General features: G+C 40.1%; 1 protein-coding gene across 1 annotated transcript; it reads left to right on the top strand.

The window, feature by feature from the left end:
- Window positions 1-13,112, top strand: LOC306866651 (piggyBac transposable element-derived protein 4-like). The gene is made up of 5 exons (XM_079411923.1): window positions 1-65; window positions 6,063-6,718; window positions 10,666-10,789; window positions 11,197-12,534; window positions 12,622-13,112. The coding sequence occupies exons 2-5, from the start codon at window positions 6,121-6,123 to the stop codon at window positions 13,040-13,042; spliced, it is 2,481 nt and encodes an 826-aa protein (XP_079268049.1). The 5' UTR covers window positions 1-65; window positions 6,063-6,120; the 3' UTR covers window positions 13,043-13,112.
- Window positions 13,113-19,898: the final 6,786 nt, after the last annotated feature.

Here is a 19,898-nt window from a genome sequence, read left to right as displayed (position 1 = left end):
GCTCTGGCGATGTGACGTCATAAGGCTGCGTCGCGCTCCCGCGTTTGTGGTTCGACTGAACAAAGGTGTGTGCTTTTAATCATTTAAAGTGTTCAGAAGTAATTAACTTTGTAATGAATTATTACGGGATGTAACGCTATAATGCTTTATTTAGTGTCATTAATTAAGGGTATGTTGTGCTTGTAAAGCGCACGAGTAACAGAAACGGTCGCTCCCTGTATCGTCCCAATGTGCATTCTATCCACCCTATATAGTATTGAAAATGACTAATATCACACAGAATTTAGGATGGATAGTATGCACATTACAGGCTCAGTCTATAATGAAGCATTGATGGAGAAACGGAGCTTTTTGAACCTCCGAGTCAATTGAATCATTTGATTCGCAAAATGATTCGAATCAGCGCACGCTGCTCAAAACAAACGAGTCATTCCACGAATCCGCTGCGACCTTTTAAGTGTGTTTTATCTGTTGGGTCACCAAAACCTAGTTTTATTCATTGAAATCTCGTTTTTTCAGTTGACACCACCTATTATGTCATGATGGCCTTCTATGAAAGTGTACTTGTATAATAAAAAAAAAAAGTTCATGCATTTTGCTATTCTCATAAATATACTTCTGTGCTGTTTTGCTGGTAATGTTTTTTCTAAGTAAATTTATGATTATTCGTTAAAATCATTTATTTCCATACCTCAGTAACCCCCCCCCCCCAATATACTTGTGAAAACGATCTTTGTTATTTTAACAATATACATGATTTAATACCATGTGCTCTGCTGTTATTCACTACATTTAGAGCAGGGACGTTTTGAGCTTTATATATATAAAAAAAATCACATGTACATAAGTATTCACAGCTTTGCTCAGTACTTTGTTGAAGCAGAGACTGCTTCTGTGAAGCTTCAATGCTGCAGACATTGTTCTGTACCCTTCCCCAGATCTGTGCCTCGATACAATCCTGTCTCTGAGGTCTACAGACAATTCCTTGGACTTCATGGCTTGATTTGTGCTCTGACATGCAGTTAACTGTGGGACCTTATATAGACAGGTGTGTGCCATGTCCAATCAACTCAATTTACCACAGTTGGACTCCAATCAAGTTGTAGAAACATCTCAAAGGATGATCAGTGGAAACGCTCTCGGTTACTCACGTAACCTCGGTTCCCCGAAATGAGGGAACGAGACATTGCTTTGGGAAATACATTTTTCTCGAATATTACTGAAGCCTTATTGAATCACGCCAGTGAAACTGGCCAATGGCGTTCAAGCGCGTGAAATATGAGGGGGCTCGTCACTATATAAAGCAGCGCTTGTACGTCATCCATTCAGAATCTTTGACTGAAGCAACTAGGCATTGTAAGATCCTGAGCTCGGTGACACGGCAATAAGGGCAATGTCTCGTTCCCTCATTTCGGGGAACCGAGGTTACGTGAGTAACCGAGAGCATTCCCCTTCAATTCGGTCACTCAACATTGCTTTAGGAACGTATAAAATCCCGCCGTGTCACAGCGATGGAGCCAGGCTCGACTAAGTATGTCAAGTTTCACATTTGGAGCCGTAATGAGAACGGCAATGATATCGGCGCTCTTAGTAAACACAGCTCAGGTCTACAGGACCTAGTCGAAACCATGTAAAGTCAGGGGCGCGGCAGCTAGATGATGTCACATCAGGGGCGGAGTTAACTCCGGTGAAACAAAGAATGTGAAATGGCGGCGGCTTCGGCGCTTTCACAAATAGATTAGTTGAAATTGTTTAATTTCAATGAAATCATGTTATAATGCACAGCCGTACCGGTATGATGGTGGCCAAGTCCTAAAAGACGTGGCGAACTATATCATAATACTGTGATAAACTGATAGGGACAGCTAGGGGTGGGCGATATGGGAAAAATATCATATCACGATTTTTTTTAGAAATATCACGATTCACGATTTTAATCACGATTCTTTGTCATGTTAGTTTTACCATTTTGGTTTTACAAGTTGTCTGAGCATTACAGTGAAACTAGAAAGACAAAGATGCATGGCAGATATTTAGGCCAAAGTGGGCGAAGATAAAAAAAAAATCTGTGTCATTATTTTATCTTTCTTATTAAACAAAGATACACATTACAAATACATATAATATACAAATAAAACAAGTGCTTTATTTTCAGGTACAATAGGTGTATTTAGCAGGAGCATTCAATGAAATTGAATGAACAAATATAAAAATAAAACACTACACAGACTGATTCCTAAAGCAACTGTATTAAAGTTTTTCAGTCAAGAATAGTGAATGATTTTTCTCTTTGCGTTTTGTTGTTTTGTTAACGTTAAATGAATAGTTCCCCCCAAAATAAATATTCTGTCATTTTATACCATCATTTACTCAAAAGTTGCTTTAAACCTGAATGAGTTTCTTTCTTCTGCTGAACATAAATGCTATTTTGAAGAAGGTGGAAAACCAAACAGTTGCTGGTCCTCAGTGACGTCCATAGGATTTTCTTTCCTGCTATCAGTCAATGTAGACCAGCAACTGTTTGGTTACCCTCATTCTACAAAATATCTTCTTTTGGGTTCAGCACAAGAAATTAATAGAGGTTTGGGACAACATGTGAGTGAGTAAATAATGACAGAAATTAAATTTTAGGGTGAACTATCCCTTTAATGACAGTCGACAGCATGTTTAGTGTCCTGTCCCTTTAAGAGCTGCACGCATCTAATATACAGGCACGCATCCGTTTCTCTCTTAACTATTTACTTTCATTTTAGAGATAACCAACTGAGTCTGTGTGTAAACCTTGTGTGTTTTGACAGTATTAGCGCAAAAGATAAGATAGTTGAGTAATCAGGCGCTGTTAGACAGGCTTTTTAGTGCGCGTGCTTCAGGTGAATGCGCTCAGAACAAGCGCACGTCAGACCAGCGCGTGAATGAAACATTTAACCAGCAAGGCTTGTATGCAAATAATGTACTTTTGCGATCGCGAATAAGTGCAGTGTCCTGTCAGCGTAACTCTACTGCTGTATGTGGTGTTGTACAGTATATAGAGACGGAGACCAGAACTGTATTTGATATAATGTGTGCTGTAGCACGATACTACGATATTTCTTCAAAAGCAGATCGTGGAGACATTTTTATCGTCCACGATCAAAAATCGTCATATCGCACACCCCTAGGGACAGCCATTGAATTGGTGGTGCGTCTATACAGGGTGTATACGACCTAGTCGAAACCATTGATACACATCTCAGATCATGGCTGAGTAAGCGCGTGCGCTGCTCGCACTGACAGCACATGCGAGGCAAGCGACGACACATCTAGGTTATAAAACCTCGCGAAAGTGCTGGGTGATGACCAGCCTGTCGCCGTACAAATTTCCTGAATAGATATGCCATTTGACCAGGCCCAGGATGATGCGAGGCCGCGGGTTGAGTGGGCACGAACCCCTATCGGACATTCCACACCTTTAGAGCTGTAAGCCAAAGCAATTGCTTTGGGCCAGATCTGTGGCGCGTCGGAGCTCTTTGAAGACTTCAGGGTCCGGGCCACCTTCATCCAGGGACTGAAGAAGCTTGGCCTGATACACCTGAAGTATTGCCATCACATGCAGTGTTGAAGCTGCCTGGCCCGCCGCCGAGAAAGCCTTGCCAGCGAAGTTTGCGGTGGCGCGGCAAGGTTTAGAGGGGAGAGACGCGTTGTTTCTCGCCCTCCAGTTTGCCGCGGCTGCCGGACAGAGGTGGGCAGCGACGGCTTCCTCCACGGGGGGAAGTTTAACATACCCCGCTCGGTCAGCGCCGTCCACTGACGACAGAAGGGAGGATCTCGGATTGTGCACCTGACTGGTGAGCGGTGCGTTCCACGACTTCGCTATCTCGTCGTGCACCTCCGGGAAAAAGGGGCCGGGTCTCCGCGGGGTGTCCTTTCGGCCGCGGTCCGACTGGAGGAACCACTCGTCCAGACGGCTTCTGGCCGGCTTGGTAGGAGGCGCCCATTCTAGACCGAGCTCATCAACCGCCTTGGTCAGGACGCGTAGGAGCTCAACATCACTGTGATGGAGGTCCCCAGCGTCACTGCTGGGCGCAGTGTAATCCAGTGGGCTGTTGGACCACTCCTCTCTCGCAGACGCTGCCACCGAGATGGCATCATCCTCATCCTCCTCCACGGCTCCGAAAGACACCATATCTTGCGCGCTGGGGGAGGGGCGGAGATCAGCGGCCATGAAGCGCACTGGAAGGGGACCTGCAGCAGGGGGGTGAGAAGCGTGTGGGCACTGAGCCGGCGCGGTCTTGTCACCCGACCCGGACAGATCCGCATCAGAAACTCGTGGCACTTTACTCTTTGGCTCAGAGGAAGGGCGCGGCAGAGCTAGTTGGGCGAGTTCATCGCCTTGGACGATGGCCACACGGAGCCTGAGAGTCCGGAGACTCATATCTCCGCAGTGGGGGCAGTCCGACCCCCCAAGCGCCGCCTCTGCGTGGGCGCGACCCAGGCAGAAGACGCACGATTCGTGGCCATCAGAGGGTTCGATTGGCTCTACACAGGAGAGGCAATCGCGAGAGGTCATCTTTGTTCGTCCAAAGCTCACTTACCGGAACACAGCAGGGGAAGAAGGCGTGTCCGCTGCAGCGTGTAGATCACGGTGAGTGGTAGATTCTTTGATAGTTTCTCTTCGGTGGAAGATCGCGAGGAAGCGCCATCGTCCAGCTTTCATTCAGCGTCATGGAGGACTTAAGTAGTTGACTTTGCTGAAGGAAAAAATTCTGAATGGATGACGTACAAGCGCTGCTTTATATAGTGACGAGCCCCCTCATATTTTGCGCGCTTGAACGCCATTGGCCAGTTTCACTGGCGTGATTCAATAAGGCTTCAGTAATATTCGAGGAAAATGTATTTCCCAAAGCAATGTTGAGTGACCGAATTGAAGGGGAACAGGAGGCACCTGAGCTCAATTTTGAGTGTCATGCCAAAGGCTGTGAATACTTATGTGCATGAGAGTTTTTTTTTTATAAATTCAAACAAACATCTTTCAGATTGTCATAATGGGGTATTGTTTTTAGAATTTTGTGGAAAATAGTGGAGATCTTAAAAGAGGTGCGGGCCAGATATTGAATGCCATGAAGCAGCCACACAAGTTATGTTTTATTTTAATTACCTATTCGGTCAGTTTACAACGTTCTAATGTAGTATACTATGTTATTGTTGTTTTTCCTTCAGTCGGGTTAATAAAACTCAGTTCAATTGCAATTTATATCTGTTGTCTCTCTTGGTCACACAACGAAATACAGTGTTTATAGACAATCTTACAGTGAATTTGAGTAAAAAACAACTCTTTATATGTTAAGCTGTATTTGTCTCTTCAACCCTGTTACCCTAGTCTCAACCCCATCACACCTACATTTTTGTTAATTATTTTTTTAGGTTTATGAAGAAGTAATTAATTTTTTTTGAGCTCAGTCGGAAATGTTCAGAGCAATCATAAGAATACTGATTTTAATTCAAATTCTGAAGTTAACCCACTTCTTTGATCAAAAATGATGAGATTGCTGTCACACAAAGTTCCATTGCAGGATTTAGTATAGCAAAAGTGTGACGTTTTATGTAAATTTTATATTTGCAAATACTGAATTAGTGTGAGGGACATCTGATTAATAGGATTTCATTACAAATACATTTTATGATCATATTCAGAGAGCTCCCATCGTGTCCATAACGGGGTTGAAGATTAATAGTGCCCATATCTTGAAATAATGACCAATAATAATAGGGGTTTGATGCCTGAGGTGGGAAAATATGTTTTTCAGGAAGTTAAATATCTCATTAATGCTGTGGGGTGTTCAGAAAAGTCATACATTTTGGTAAAAAATCTAAAAATATCCAAATCGTACCAGTTTCGTGGAATGACTCAAATACCAAATATAATCGTATTACAAATAGGTTGTTTTTTTCTTATCAGGTAATTTAAGTACATTAACTCTCACTCTGACTGACTTCCTCACAAGTGTGCTGACTACTGAACTAGGGAGCTGATTGAGACGCACACGGATTTATGTATTTCTGTTAATTATTCTCATCTTAAACAGGACAAAGTGTCCAAACACACTGAGAAACTCCTGAAGCAGCTGTGACACTGTTGTAAAGATGGAGTTTATTAAAGATGAGAGTGAAGACATGAAGACTGAAGAAGCTTTCAGAGTCAAACCTGAAGATACTGAGACACAAACAAAGATGGAGTTTATTAAAGATGAGAGTAAAGACATGAAGACTGAAGGAACATTCAGAGTCAAACATGATACTGAGACACAAACAAAGATGAAGTTTATTAAAGATGAGAGTAAAGACATGAAGACTGAAGGAACATTCAGAGTCAAACATGATACTGAGACACAAACAAAGATGGAGTTTATTAAAGAGGAGAGTGAAGACATGAAGACTGAAGAGGCATTCAGAGTCAAACATGGAGATGCTGAGACACAAACAAAGATGGAGTTTATTAAAGAGGAGAGTGAAGACATGAAGACTGAAGAAGCATTCAGAGTCAAACATGGAGATACTGAGACACAAACAAAGATGGAGTTTATTAAAGAGGAGAGTGAGGACATGAAGACTGAAGAAGCATTCAGAGTCAAACATGATACTGAGACACAAACAAAGATGGAGTTTGTTAAAGAGGAGAGTGAAGACATGAAGACTGAAGGAACATTCAGAGTCAAACATGGAGATACTGAGACACAAACAGGTTGGTTTTAATTCTCAAAGCTCACTCATTTGATACTAATTTAAATTCTCGGGTCCTAAAATCCGTGCCCGACCTGAATCATTTCTTGCCCGAACCCGACGTGCATAAAAAAATAAAAAAAAAAGATAAACTCCACTCGAGACAGACCTGATGAAATTAGACCCGAGTCCGACCCGACCGCATTTATTTTCGAACCCGACTGGAACCGAACGTAAACGGCATTGATGTGTGCACAGCCTGCAGCCTACACGTTCCTACATGTTCCTACATTTTTAAAGCATGCAGTTGTCCACCCACTGCTTAAAAAGCCCAATGCTGATGTAAAATGTTTGAATAATTATCGTCCTATCTTAAAATTACCTTTTCTTTCAAACGTTATGGAAAAAGTTGTCCAATCACAGTTACTTCCGTTTTAAAATTCGACTCTAGTATTTGAACAATTTCAATCAGGTTTTGCAATCTATCATAGCACTGAAACGGCTTTGCTAAAAATGATGAATGATTTACTACTTGCGGTTGACTGTTGACTGCGGTTGAAAATGCAGTTTTGATTTTATTGGATTTAAGTGCCACTTTTGACACAGTTGATCACGACATCCTTTTGTCACACCTTGAACATTGGGTAGGTATTAAGGATACAGCATTATCGTGGTTTAAATCATATCTTAAATCCAGGACACTTTCAGTGGCTATCGGCCAGTTTCTCTCCCTTGTGGGGTTCCTCAAGGGTCCATTCTTGGGCCCTTACTTTTCAATCTGTACATGCTTCCACTTGGTAATATAATTAGGAAATATAAAATCTCTCTTCATTTCTACGCTGATGATTCTCAGTTATACGTTCCATTAAAATCTAGACATTCTCTGCAGCCTCTTATGGACTCTCTGAAGGACATTAAAATTTGGATGGCGAATAATTTCCTCCAGCTAAATAATGAAAAAACTGAGGTGATTATTTTTGGTCCCTCTAAAACCAGAAACTCTATAGTTAGTAACTTAGACAGTCTCACTCCATATGTTACGTCAATGCAAAAAATTTAGGTGTTATTTTTTACTCTGAGCTTTGCCTTGAAAAGCAGATTAGCTCAGTTGTTAAAAACGGGTATTATCAATTGAGAATCATTTCTAGACTTAAATCAACACTTTCCTTTCAAGACTTGGAAAAAGTTATTCATGCATTTATCACATCACGATTACACTATTGTAATTCCTTATACCTAGGTCTTCCCCAATCTTCACTGGCTCGTTTGCAGATGGTCCAGAATGCAGCGGCCAGATTGTAAACTGGTGCAAAAAAATGTGATCATATCACTCCGATTTTAGCGTCGCTCCACTGGCTTTACTGTCTCTTTTAGAATTCAATTAAAAATTGTTTTGATTGTTTTTAAGGCACTTAATGGACAAGCCCCATCATACATTTCTGATCTTATCTCGTTTCATTCTGCTCCCTCAGATCTGCTAATAAAGCTCTTTTATATGTCCCATGGTCACGACTTAAGTTTAAAGGTGACAGAGCCTTTGCAGTAGCTGCACCACAGCTATAGAATCAGTTGCCACCTGACATTAAGAGTGCTCTATTTCGGTTTTTAAATCGAGACTTAAAACGCATCTTTATCCTATGGCCTTTCTTGAATTTTAATTTATGGATTATGGATTAGTATTGTTATCTTGGATTTTAATTTGTATTTTATTTGATACTTTACTGTATTTTATGATTGTTTTGTACAGCACTTTGGTCAGTGTAAGCGGAATTTAAATGTGCTCTATAATTGTGAGCCAATGCAAAGATATTAAAACTTGGGTAATGTGCTCTCGTTTACGCACACCAGTAAGGAGCCTTTTGTACCATTTGGATTCGATTAAGCAATGCTTGGTTAATACCCATATAAAGGGAATTACCGTAATTGAGACTCGATGAGATAAAGGTATGAATAACCCTTTCAAAGTCTTTCAAAGAAAGAAATGGTTTCACTTTAGCTAAGACTCTTAGATGGAAAATGTTTGTCAAATTTGAGAGCACTATCAAAATAGACCCCCAGATTCTTAACTACTGGTTTCACACAGGAAGACAAATGGCCAAGATTTAAGCCAGGGGAACCAGCAACATCTGATGATTCAAAAATTGTAATCTCAGTTTTGCCTTCATTAAGGTGAAGAAAGTTTTGGGACATCCAGGCCTTAAAATCAGCTAAACACGCCAGCAGAGGATCCAAACCTTTGTTATTGCATTCCAGGGGCAGAGAGATTTGGGTATCATCTGCGTAAACAATGGAAGGAGACACCATGTTTCCTAAATATCGACCCCAGGGGGAGCATGTACAAAGAAAACAAAATTGGAGCGAGAATAGAGCCTTGAGGGACACCACACATAAGGGGAGCTGCATCTGAAGTAAATTCACCAAAACTAAGAGAGAACCTTCTATTGTTAAAATAGGATTGAAACCATTTGAGAGCATTACCCTGAATGCCCACCCAGTGCTCAAGACGAGAAATCAAAACAGAGTGGTCAATTGTATCAAATGCCGCCTTCAGATCTAACAGCACTAACACAGCAGATTTGGCAGCATCAAGAGTCAGTAAAATATCATTCAGAACTTTAACCAGTGCTGTTTCTGTGGAATGGTTTTTCCTAAAACCTGATTGGAACACTTCAAAAATATTGTTATTAAATAGAAAGCTCTGTAGTTGGTGAAACACTATTTTCTCTAAAATTTTAGATATAAAAGGGAGATTTGAGACTGGCCTAAAATTGGTCAAATCTGTCGGATCTAAAGTAGGCATTTTAAGAAGTGGATGTACAATGGCAAGCTTCATGTCATCTCAAGACATCTGTTCATAATCTTAAGAACGGTAGGCCCAATCACCTCAAATTTGTTAAAAAAATCGAGGAAGAAGAGTGTCAGGAAGATCCAGAGGGTTTAAGCTGGCTTACAATATCCTATAGAACAGGCAGATTTACAGGCTCAAACTGACTCAGAATGCAAGTAAAGAGTGGCGGGACAGAGGGATCTTGACAAGGAGAGGGAATATCTAGCATAATATCCCTTATCTTGTCCGCAAAAAAATTTAGAAATTTGTCACACATCACCAGGGACTCTGTAGGGAAGAGATCAACTGAAGGGTTAATGGCCGCATTAATAGTGGAAAAAAAGTGCTCTTGAATTGTGAGTTATTTTCAATAAAATCTGAAAAGTACTTAAACTTTGCTGTTTTCACCGCTTTCTGATATTGTATCAGGCTGTCCCTTAATATTTCATAAGAAACTTGCAAATAACAAATATTCAATTGAAAATTGAAACAAATAACGCGTTCTACAGAGCCATTACAAGGACATATGGTTAGCTGCATGCTAGCAATAGCCAGTTACATTACAGTAAATGTACAGGTTTCAGTGCAATATTTAGTCCATAAAACATGTATATCTTGATAAACATCCACGGAATGTAGTACTAGCATTTCCCATTAGCCGACGGAGCAATGTAATCTTCTGTGTTTTCTGCAATGCAGCGTCTACTCTTATGCACAGACAGCGGATTTTTTGATGTCAAAATGGCCGCTGAGGGCTGACCTTTTGATTGACATCTCATTTGAACCAATAGGTTCATCTTAGAGCAGTCAACAAGCCTCTACAACCAAAGAGCGTCCAGCATGGGAGATGGTCCACCCTCTCTTTGATGGACAGTAGATCGATCCAGTTGCATTATAGTCTGCAAATGACTTGTTTCTGATAGCCAATGAGCTTCTGAACAGACTGATATGATGTTTTAGGGGGTCGGTTCATTCTGTTATGGTCAAAAAAACCGTGCGCTAAATCTTGTACGCATGTGCGTAAAATTGATAGTGACGCGTTCGTTCGTGTGCGAAAAGTTTGGAGAGTGTTGAAGCTTTGAAAGTGTTTGACTGGTGAAAAATGGCGAAGAGATTGATGAAAACAAACTTTTCACTTGAAGAGGTTGTGGAGCAGTGCACTCGGCGTGACCGTGATGAGTCGGAGGATGATATTGCTGAAGAAGAGAGCGATGTTTCATCAGCGGAGGAGATGTTTTCGGATGGGGGAGACGTCACTCTCGACAAGTAAGTGTTTTATTGTATTTTATAACATTTTTACTGTACTTTTACTCGTATGCAGTACCTCACGTACTGAGGTATGTGTTTTGAGGTGTTCCTGCTAACTTTTGTCGGGTGTGTTTGGTGCGCGGATGCGCGAGTTTGCATGTATGTATGTGTATATTTATATTTGTGTGTGTATACGTACATATGTATGTATATACACACACACACACACATACATATGTACATATTACACATACAAAATATAAATATATAGTGTTTGTGTGTACTCATGCACCAGTGTATCTGTCTGGTTGTTTGTGCATGTGTTTCTGTTTATATACATTTGAGCATGTAAAAAAAAATAGTTGAATACAGAAAAGATGTAAATGTTTTATAAAATATTTATTTTGTTGTGGTTTGTATCACAGACAATCATCTGACATTGAATCAGATGAAGACTGGGAGCCAGTCAGCAAAAAGCCACATACTGAGGGACATGAGGACAGCACCTCTTCAGAAGAGGAGCCCCATTTCACACCTTCCCAGAGAGGTTCTGCCAGCAAAGGACGGGGAAGGGGGAGAGTCAGACGACGGGGGAGGGCAAGAGTCAGAGGGGGAGGGAGAACTGCCAGCAGCAGCAGTCAAGCAGAGGTGACAACAAGCACATCTGAAGAGAGATGGAATGGTGTTGATGTTCCAGATGTGGCACCACCACAGCCCACCTTCAGACCCACCAATTCACCAGGACCTAAGCTCATACAAACAGCCACCTACACAGTTTTGCAGCTTTACCAGCTTTTTTTTACTAACTCCTCGTTACAGACAATAATTCAAAACACCAACGACTATGGCTCAACTCGCCATGCAAACCCCTCCAACCCGTGGATTGACGTGACTTTACAAGACATGTTTGCTTTCATGGCCATGGTCATTTATATGGGTCTTGTAAAGCTCCCAGCATTTACCGATTACTGGCGAGGAGGTAATCTGTACAAATTGCCGTTCCCTAAAAAGCTTATCACCGGAAAGAAGTTTCTTAGGATCTGCCGGTCCCTTCACCTCAGTAGCTTGGTGGATGATGCTGCTAACGAGCAGAGAAGAGGTACAGCTGGATTTGATCGTCTCTGCAAAATAAAGCCACTGTACATTGAGATGAGAGATGCCTGCAAAACAAACTATCACCCTGGCCAGGAAATTTCAATAGATGAGCGGATGGTTGCCTCTAAAGCACGTATCAGTCTCAAACAATATATGAAAAATAAGCCTGTTCGCTGGGGATATAAACTTTTTGTTCTGGCAGACTCGAGCAATGGGTACACGTGGGACTTTTTTGTGTATGAAGGAAAGCTGCAGGGAAACAGTGGCAAGGGACTCAGTTATGAGTCTGTGATGGAGCTGATTGACACACGGTTGCTTGGCACAGGCTACAAGTTGTTTGTAGACAATTTCTACACAAGTCCCTCCCTTTTCTGCGACCTTCTTCAGAAGAGGATCTGGGCGTGCGGAACCATACGCACACACGTAATTGGGTTTCCAAAAACAAAAATAAACTGTCTGAACTCTAAATCTCCCCGTGGCAGCATCCGGTGGATTAGAAAGAACTCCCTCCTCTTTGTCCAGTGGCGAGACACAAGGGATGTGTCCATGTGCTCAACGCTCCACACAGCCCATGCAGGGGATACTGTTCAGAGGAGAGTGAGAGATGCAGATGGGCACTGGATGGTGAAGGACATCTCTGTTCCACCAGCAGTGAAGGAGTACAACCGGTATGTGTTCTGTAATCAACAATCTTTTATGCTATTTGAAATTAAATAAAATATGTGGCTCAATGTTGTTTTTTCCTATCCATACAGGTGCATGGGTGGAGTGGACCTCTCTGATGCCCTGATCAGCTACTATAAAGTCATCCACAAGACCCAGAAGTGGTACAAGACATTTTTTTATCACTTCGTGGACATTGCTGTTGTGAATGCCTTCCTGCTGTACAAGGATATCACAAAAGGTAAAGGAGAGGTACCCATGCACCAGAAGGCATTCAGGGAGACACTTGTTGATGAGCTGGCAGCGGCAGCGGGAGCTGATAGACCATCGCCCACTCCACACAGAGCACATCACAAGCCTGTGCACATCAGTGGAGACAGCACCTCAGGTCGTCTGAGGTGCAGACGCTGCCATGGAAAGACACCAGTGAAGTGCTCTTCCTGTGATGTGCCTTTGTGCTTTTTGCCAAGTCGGGATTGTTATAATGAGTGGCATGTTGCCAATAACCGCTAAAAAAAATTAGTAAAATTAGTAAATAGTTAGACAGTGTGACTGTGTTTTAATTAAAAAAAAATGATGCCATAGTACTTGTTTTGTTTCTTTATTTTCACATTTAGTTTCAAGAATTGATAAACACTATAATGTGTTTATGTTTCAGTTATGTGTCAACAATTATTGGCAGTGAATCTAGATAAGGAATAGAATAGCTCTAAGTGTAACCTTTCATTTGACACCAAAATTATAACTGTACGTTACAGCATTCAAGAATTACAGCATTTTATGTGTCAATGGTTACAGAGGGCCATTTGGAGTCTCCAAGTGTCCTTTTTTGGGAAGCGCCTAGACATAAACTTAGATAAACATGTTTAAAACACTCATTTTCTAAGGTATTGTTATCAAGTTTGAAATTTAGCTTGGTAAGGCTTCATTCTGTGATCCCATTGTATTTTCCAGCTCATACCTCCCAGCTATAGTCATCTGCAGGCTTCTATTTACAAAAAAGTGTAGGCGGTTTTTTTCTCTCTCTCTTTTTCAGTGTTTTCAAAGTTTTATTACTCAATATCAGTAAGACTTGCGCCGGTTTCACACTGCAAGCGTAAGCAGGACGGAAGCAGAGCAGAAGCAGCGCGTATCCATTTTGCATTCACACCGGCAGCGTTTGCAGCGCGCACCTGAACCGCGGATTTGGCACAGATTTCTCAATAATGGCTAAGTTAGCCTTGTTTTATTTCTATTTAAAATACATTACAGAGGGGAAATGTGTCAAGAAGCTTATTATTTTTAATAGATTACGAAATATAAGTTTGTTTTCAACTTTCTTTTATGCTTTGTTTGCGTGTAGTGAGAGTTGTAGGCAATCGCGCTATATATGTTGTTAAGAAGACTACGACAAAGGATGAGACGCAGACTCTGGGTACTCTATGCAGTTTACACACAATGTAAGATGAAGGAAGAATAGCCTACCTTCCTCCTCAACTCATGTAGTGATAGCTGCAGCCCGGAGACCTGCAAGTGGGAGGAGCTTACGCCAAGAACAGCAAGTAGGAGGGGCTTGAGATAAGCAAGTGGGAGGAGCTTATGCTGCAAGTAGACAGGATTTCATGGTAGTTTATAATGACATAAATATAACACATTTTCATAGTAGTTTAAACTGAAATTCATAGTTTTGTCATTGTGTTTGTCCAATTTCCCTGTTAACAATGAAATTATGTCTTATTATTATTTGTATTCAATACCATTCACTGTCAAAATTGAAATCATGTCTTTACACCTTTTACCATGCTTCGTGATGGTGTCATTTTAAGTCCTTTAACTGTAGTAATTTAAGCATATTTCTGGTTATTACATTTTACTTCTACAATTCTTCTACAGTAGCCTTTTAAGGAACATTAAAGTGAGATGCAATTGCACTTTGGAGGTAATTGTGTGACACATGAAGAAAATGTTGAGTACTGTTAAGAAAATGTAGTTACCATTTGCCTGTACTGCACATTTTTATTTTTCTATCAAATTACAACACATGACAGACTAATGTTCTTCAGAACATGTTACACAAATCAATGTATTAATCTGAACTCTCAGGGTGGGTAAATGATTTTATTTCTGATGACTCAAATGATGTACAATTATTAATTCAGCACAATAGACTTGCATGCAGTGGACACTGCACAATCCCAGCATGCATTGCTTCTGAGTAAATTCCACGGAGCTCGCCTCGCTTGTCCTTCCCAACATAACCTGGTGGGTACACAAGAAGCACAATGAGCATTAGGATTTAAAACATTCTCCCCGTGCCATCCAGGATATGCATGACTTTATTCTCTTGTTGAACGTACAAACATCTCAAGAATAATTTCTCAGCTCTGTAGGTCTATGCTATGCAAGTTAATGGTGTCCAGAAATTTTAAGTGACGACATTAGGCCAAGTAAATTAGACTTTATTACTGTTTTTATATGAAGTATTCCTTTTAAAAACCACTAGATAAAATGATAGTTTATTCACCATTAATGTACACAAAACTGATTATTGATTATTATTAGTATTAAATAAAAAAAGGTTATTTAAACTATGTTTTAAATATATTACATTGTGGATTAGGAGGTTAGGAGGGTTCTAATACTTTTGAAAATGTACCTTATTATTTAGAAAATGACACTGTAAAAAGTGAACACTTGGATCAACTTAAAAAAATACTTCAATTATTAACATCTAATAAAAAAAAATTCAACTTAATTTATTACCTTTATTTGCAATAAGTTAAATTGAAAAAAAAAAACAAGCATTTTTTTAGGTGTTACCAATTGAAGTATTATTTAAATAAAAAAGCTTTTAAAGTTGATCCAACTGTTCTCTTTTTACAGTGTATCTATCAAAGACTATAAAAACAGCTATCTATTAACAAACGTTTAAGACATCTACACTTTATAAATCAGTGCAGTCCAAAATGTCAAAAAAAAATTATTTCGGTAACACTTTCTATGAAGCCCATATTTATAATACATTATAAGGGTATTCTTAAGGCATTATAATGAATGCATAATGCACTATAAACAACCTTATAATATGTTATATTGTCAGTTTTAATACATTATAATGCTTACACATTTGTACATATAACTTTTAAGATTATGATTATTTATAACACAATGAACACCACATTAAATCTACTTTTACACTGATAATGGACTATATATCTTGACATTATTTAAGATCTGCACAGTATCTTACTACAGTACATCTTGTAAGTGGTCAGGTGTGAAGTGTTATTTGTTCCCTGTGAGGCTAATATTAATTTTTATGTGAGCTAGTTAATAATTTCAACAGAAAAAAAAAAGAAAAAAAAGCAATGTGTATATGTTAGGTTACATTTTATTTTGATGTCCCCTTTGTCTATTGACTCTATGCAACTTTGCAACTCTCATGTCAACTAGTATTAGTAGGTTTAGGTTAAAGTTAGGGTTGGTAGATGTTGACGTACTCATAAAGTTGCTTATATATTGTATATATTATTGACAGTGCTCTTGAGGTCATTAACCTTGCACAGTAATTGCTTTTACATATTTTATATATGTGTAGAATAATTTAAATGCTAATATTTTGATATATGAATTATGGTATAAATGACCTATTTCATTACAAAAAAAACATTACTAAGAAAATCATTTGTAGTTTTTATCTTATAAACAGAAAATGTACATACATTACCCATCAAAAACATAGAAAATCCAAAAAATGTCTGTAATAAGTAACCTTAAACTTCTTAATAGACACGTTTTTTAATGATCAATTTATGGAGAATTAAGTCTGAAATAGACATACAGTAGTCTACAGCGTAGATGTATGTAGCATGTGTGACCTTATTCTGTCTATTGTATTTAGTTAATTAGCTATTCATTTGTTCGTACGTGGGCATGCTAAAAATTGAAAACAAAAAAGTAAGAAAGGTTATTACTTTCTGCACCGAGTGCTGATGCAACTTCCTCCCATGCTTTTTCCTTCGCCTGCAAGTCTTTAGTAAATTATGAGGATCATAAATAACTGTATGCTTCCCAACCTCCACGATTAGACGAGTGTCGTCCATGATTGTCTTCTTTGCATTAGCACTAGTACCGTCATCATGATGTCAACATGACACCTGTTCTTACGGCAACTTACTATATAGTTATAACACATATAGACTAACATAATTAATACAATTAACCAGTGACTTAAGCTGAAATAACAGTATAAATTATTTAAACTAATTTTAGTGATTAGAGCAAAAACTTTATTTAGTTTTTTGTAATATATAGTATTATTAATTTTTTTTTACTGAAGTTTATACTCTATTTACAACATAGTAGATGTCATTAATTTACATTCTGGGGAACAATTTAACTTTTTCGTGTGTATTTTGTCCATAATCAATGCTTTGTCACTTTAATTGAGCGTAAGCAGCGCAGCAAAAATAGACTCGGCGCCGAAACGATCGCGGCCCTGCCGCTCCTGCTCTGCTCTGCTCCTGCTACGTGCTGCCGCGCCGCTCCTGCGTGCTGTGTGAACGCTCTCATCCGTTAACATGGGCGCCGAAAAAAATACGCCCTGCTTACGCTTGCAGTGTGAAACCGGCGTGAAGCCGGCGTTACAGTGATTCTGACTGTTGAGGGACAAACCTTTCAAAAGAGACCAACACCATGCACATAATCCAAATGGTTCAAGAACAGAATGCAATTTACTTTGGGTATGCCTTTTTTAGGCGTTTTAGGCCAATATTACAGGAATTCTAAGAGGTTAATAAAGATTGGAGACTTGAGGCATGACTTTGTGTGTTTTTGTGTTACACTTATTCCTGTGGATGTGCAGACCAATGATGAAATAAATTATGATTATTTAAAGAGTATAAGAAATCTAATCAGTATGCAAAATGTGTTATTGTATTAATATATCACTGATTCTTGAAATAATGGACAAAACATGTCCCCCATCAAAATGTTACAATTTGCCTTAAAAAACAATAAATTGTTTCATTTAAAAAGGCTTTAAAAGTTGGATATGAAAGACTTGTGTATGTTTAAACCCTTAGTTTTATATATATTTATATTATTTCATAGTAATTTTATAAAATACCGGCACTGTACTATGAAAGCCCATGCAAATGAACTCGTCCTCTGTAGAGGTCACAGTATCAAACTGCAAAAAAAAGGGTTTTAAAATGCCCAAAATGCACAAATATGAATATGAGGTTAATTGGATGGCTTAATAAAATATCACAAAATACTTAAAGTGAACATTGCATTATTTTATACATTAACAACAGCCTTTCAAAATCTGTCATCAATTCATGTCAACTCCGTCAGATATTTTTCAAATTTGAAATAAATCAGGCATATTTTGGTCAGCTTTAACCCTGAGGACCCCCTTTGACTTCTTTCTGTCGATGGATGCAGCAGTCCAACACATGGTCTCGTATGTTTTACATTTTTTTAAATATTCAGCAAACAAGTTGAAATCCCTGTGGTCAGCTTTTATGTGTCAACACTGTCTTCAAAGTAGGGATGATTTTAATCAAGAATTTTGAAATAAAAGTTGGTATTTTGGTTTAGTTTAGTGGAAATCTGAGGAAAATCAAAATGGCTACCAACCTATTAGACATGATTAAGTTGAAAAAACATGTTGTTTTGTCAACTCCGTCAGACGTCAACTCCGTGAGATATTTTGTCTGACGGTGTTGACATGTAAGCTGACGGAGTGGAAAAGTGCTCCAAAATACTCATTAAGTAATGTATAACAACTACATAACATGATAATATGATCTAAGTATACATGTTGATTGACTTAAAATATCTTAATATATTTAAAATATATTAAGATATTTAAAATATCTTAATATATTTTATCTGTACTGTAGGCAGTCATGGCTAGACCAAAACTGTCAGTGGAGGAGCAAAGAAAAAGAAACAGAGTGCCAGAGAAAAATGAGAGAAAGAATTAACAGTGACCCAGAAAGCAGAAGAGACCAGTTAGAAAAGGAGAGACAGAGATGGAAGGACAGGGTCCAAAACAAAACAGTAAAACAAATAGGAGAATTAGGACCAAGAGCAAAGAGGCACCGCAGAAAGTATTGGAGGAAAGCAAAGAAAAGGTCCAGAGCTATGCAGAATAGACGGCTAAATTAAATAGACACCCCACCAGAAAGTCCTCTGGACCAGTCACATAAAAACTCCTTTTTTCCTCTTCACTGAAGCCTTTTCAATCACGCAGTGAAACTACACGTCCATTGGTTCGTGCAGTGCGATAAAGACGAACCAGTGGCACGGTGGCGGCGATGAGCAAGCCTATGGCTATGCAGCCCGCCAAAATGGGGTGGCTTCTGGCTATATAAGCAGCCGCTTCACCACCGCAACTCAGATTTCTTCGAAAGAAGCGACTGAGGCGTGCAGCTCATAGCACGGCCAGGAACGCAGTACTTGTTCCCATATCTCAGGGAACTGAGGTTACATTAGTAAACGAGTATGTTCCCTGTCGATATTTCACTCGTACTGCGTCGTAAGACGCTGTATGGGAACCAATACAATCCCGCCGTGCTATGATGGGGAACGACTCAAACATGACTCCCAGGGGAGTTAAAATTACACCAAGCACAGGCTGAGCCACCGGGTCAACCATGGCCTGGGTGTCGTCCCGAAGTAGACACTTAGTGCCCATAATATGGATCTTCGCGGTTACCAAAGCTGACAAAAAGCTGTTCTGATCTCCTGAACGAGGCAGAACGCTCGATGTATACCCTTAGGGCCCTGACGGGGCAGAGCAGGAACAATTCCTGGTCGTCCATCGAGGGGGGGAAGCGCGGAAAGCGCTACGACCTGGGCTCTGAACGAAGTGGAGAGCACCTTTGGTACATAACCCAGCCTTGGTTTCAGGACGACCTTGGAGTTGTTAGGCCCGAATTCCAGGCAAGCAGGGTTGACAGAAAGGGCCTGTAAGTCTCCTACCCACTTAACCGATGCCAGTGCCAACAGCAGGGCGGTTTTAAACGAGAGCGATCTCAGGCCTGCAGATTGCAGTGGCTCAAACGGGGGGCCTCTCAAGGCCCTCAGCACGGTTGGTAAGTCCCAAAGTGGAACTGTACAAGGGCGAGGAGGGTTCAACCTCCTGGCGCCTCGTATAAATTGGACCACCGCACTATTTCTGCCCACCGAACGACCAGCAATAGGGCATGAAAAGCCGCTATGGCTGAAGCGTAAACTTTGACGGTGGATGGGGAACGCTGTTTGTCCAGCAGCCCCTGCAGAAACGAGAGAACCACTGGAACCTCAGAGGTGACCGGATCCAAATCACGGTCTTGTCACCAAGCCGAGAAAATAGACCATTTCAGAGCATAGAGGCGTC

Source organism: Barbus barbus, assembly GCF_936440315.1.
Source record: "Barbus barbus genome assembly, chromosome: 4".
Taxonomy (NCBI): domain Eukaryota; kingdom Metazoa; phylum Chordata; class Actinopteri; order Cypriniformes; family Cyprinidae; genus Barbus; species Barbus barbus.
This window is presented reverse-complemented; position numbering and strand designations above follow the sequence as displayed.

What these genes read in the sequence shown, in the direction of transcription:
- LOC306866651 (XM_079411923.1), top strand. Translation starts at nt 6,121, where the DNA reads ATGGAGTTTATTAAAGATGAGAGTGAAGACATGAAGACTGAAGAAGCT. An exon ending in AGATACTGAGACACAAACAG is followed by an intron (nt 6,719 to 10,665) that starts GTTGGTTTTAAT and finishes TTTCACTTGAAG; the next exon opens with AGGTTGTGGAGCAGTGCACT. An exon ending in GGAGACGTCACTCTCGACAA is followed by an intron (nt 10,790 to 11,196) that starts GTAAGTGTTTTA and finishes TTTGTATCACAG; the next exon opens with ACAATCATCTGACATTGAAT.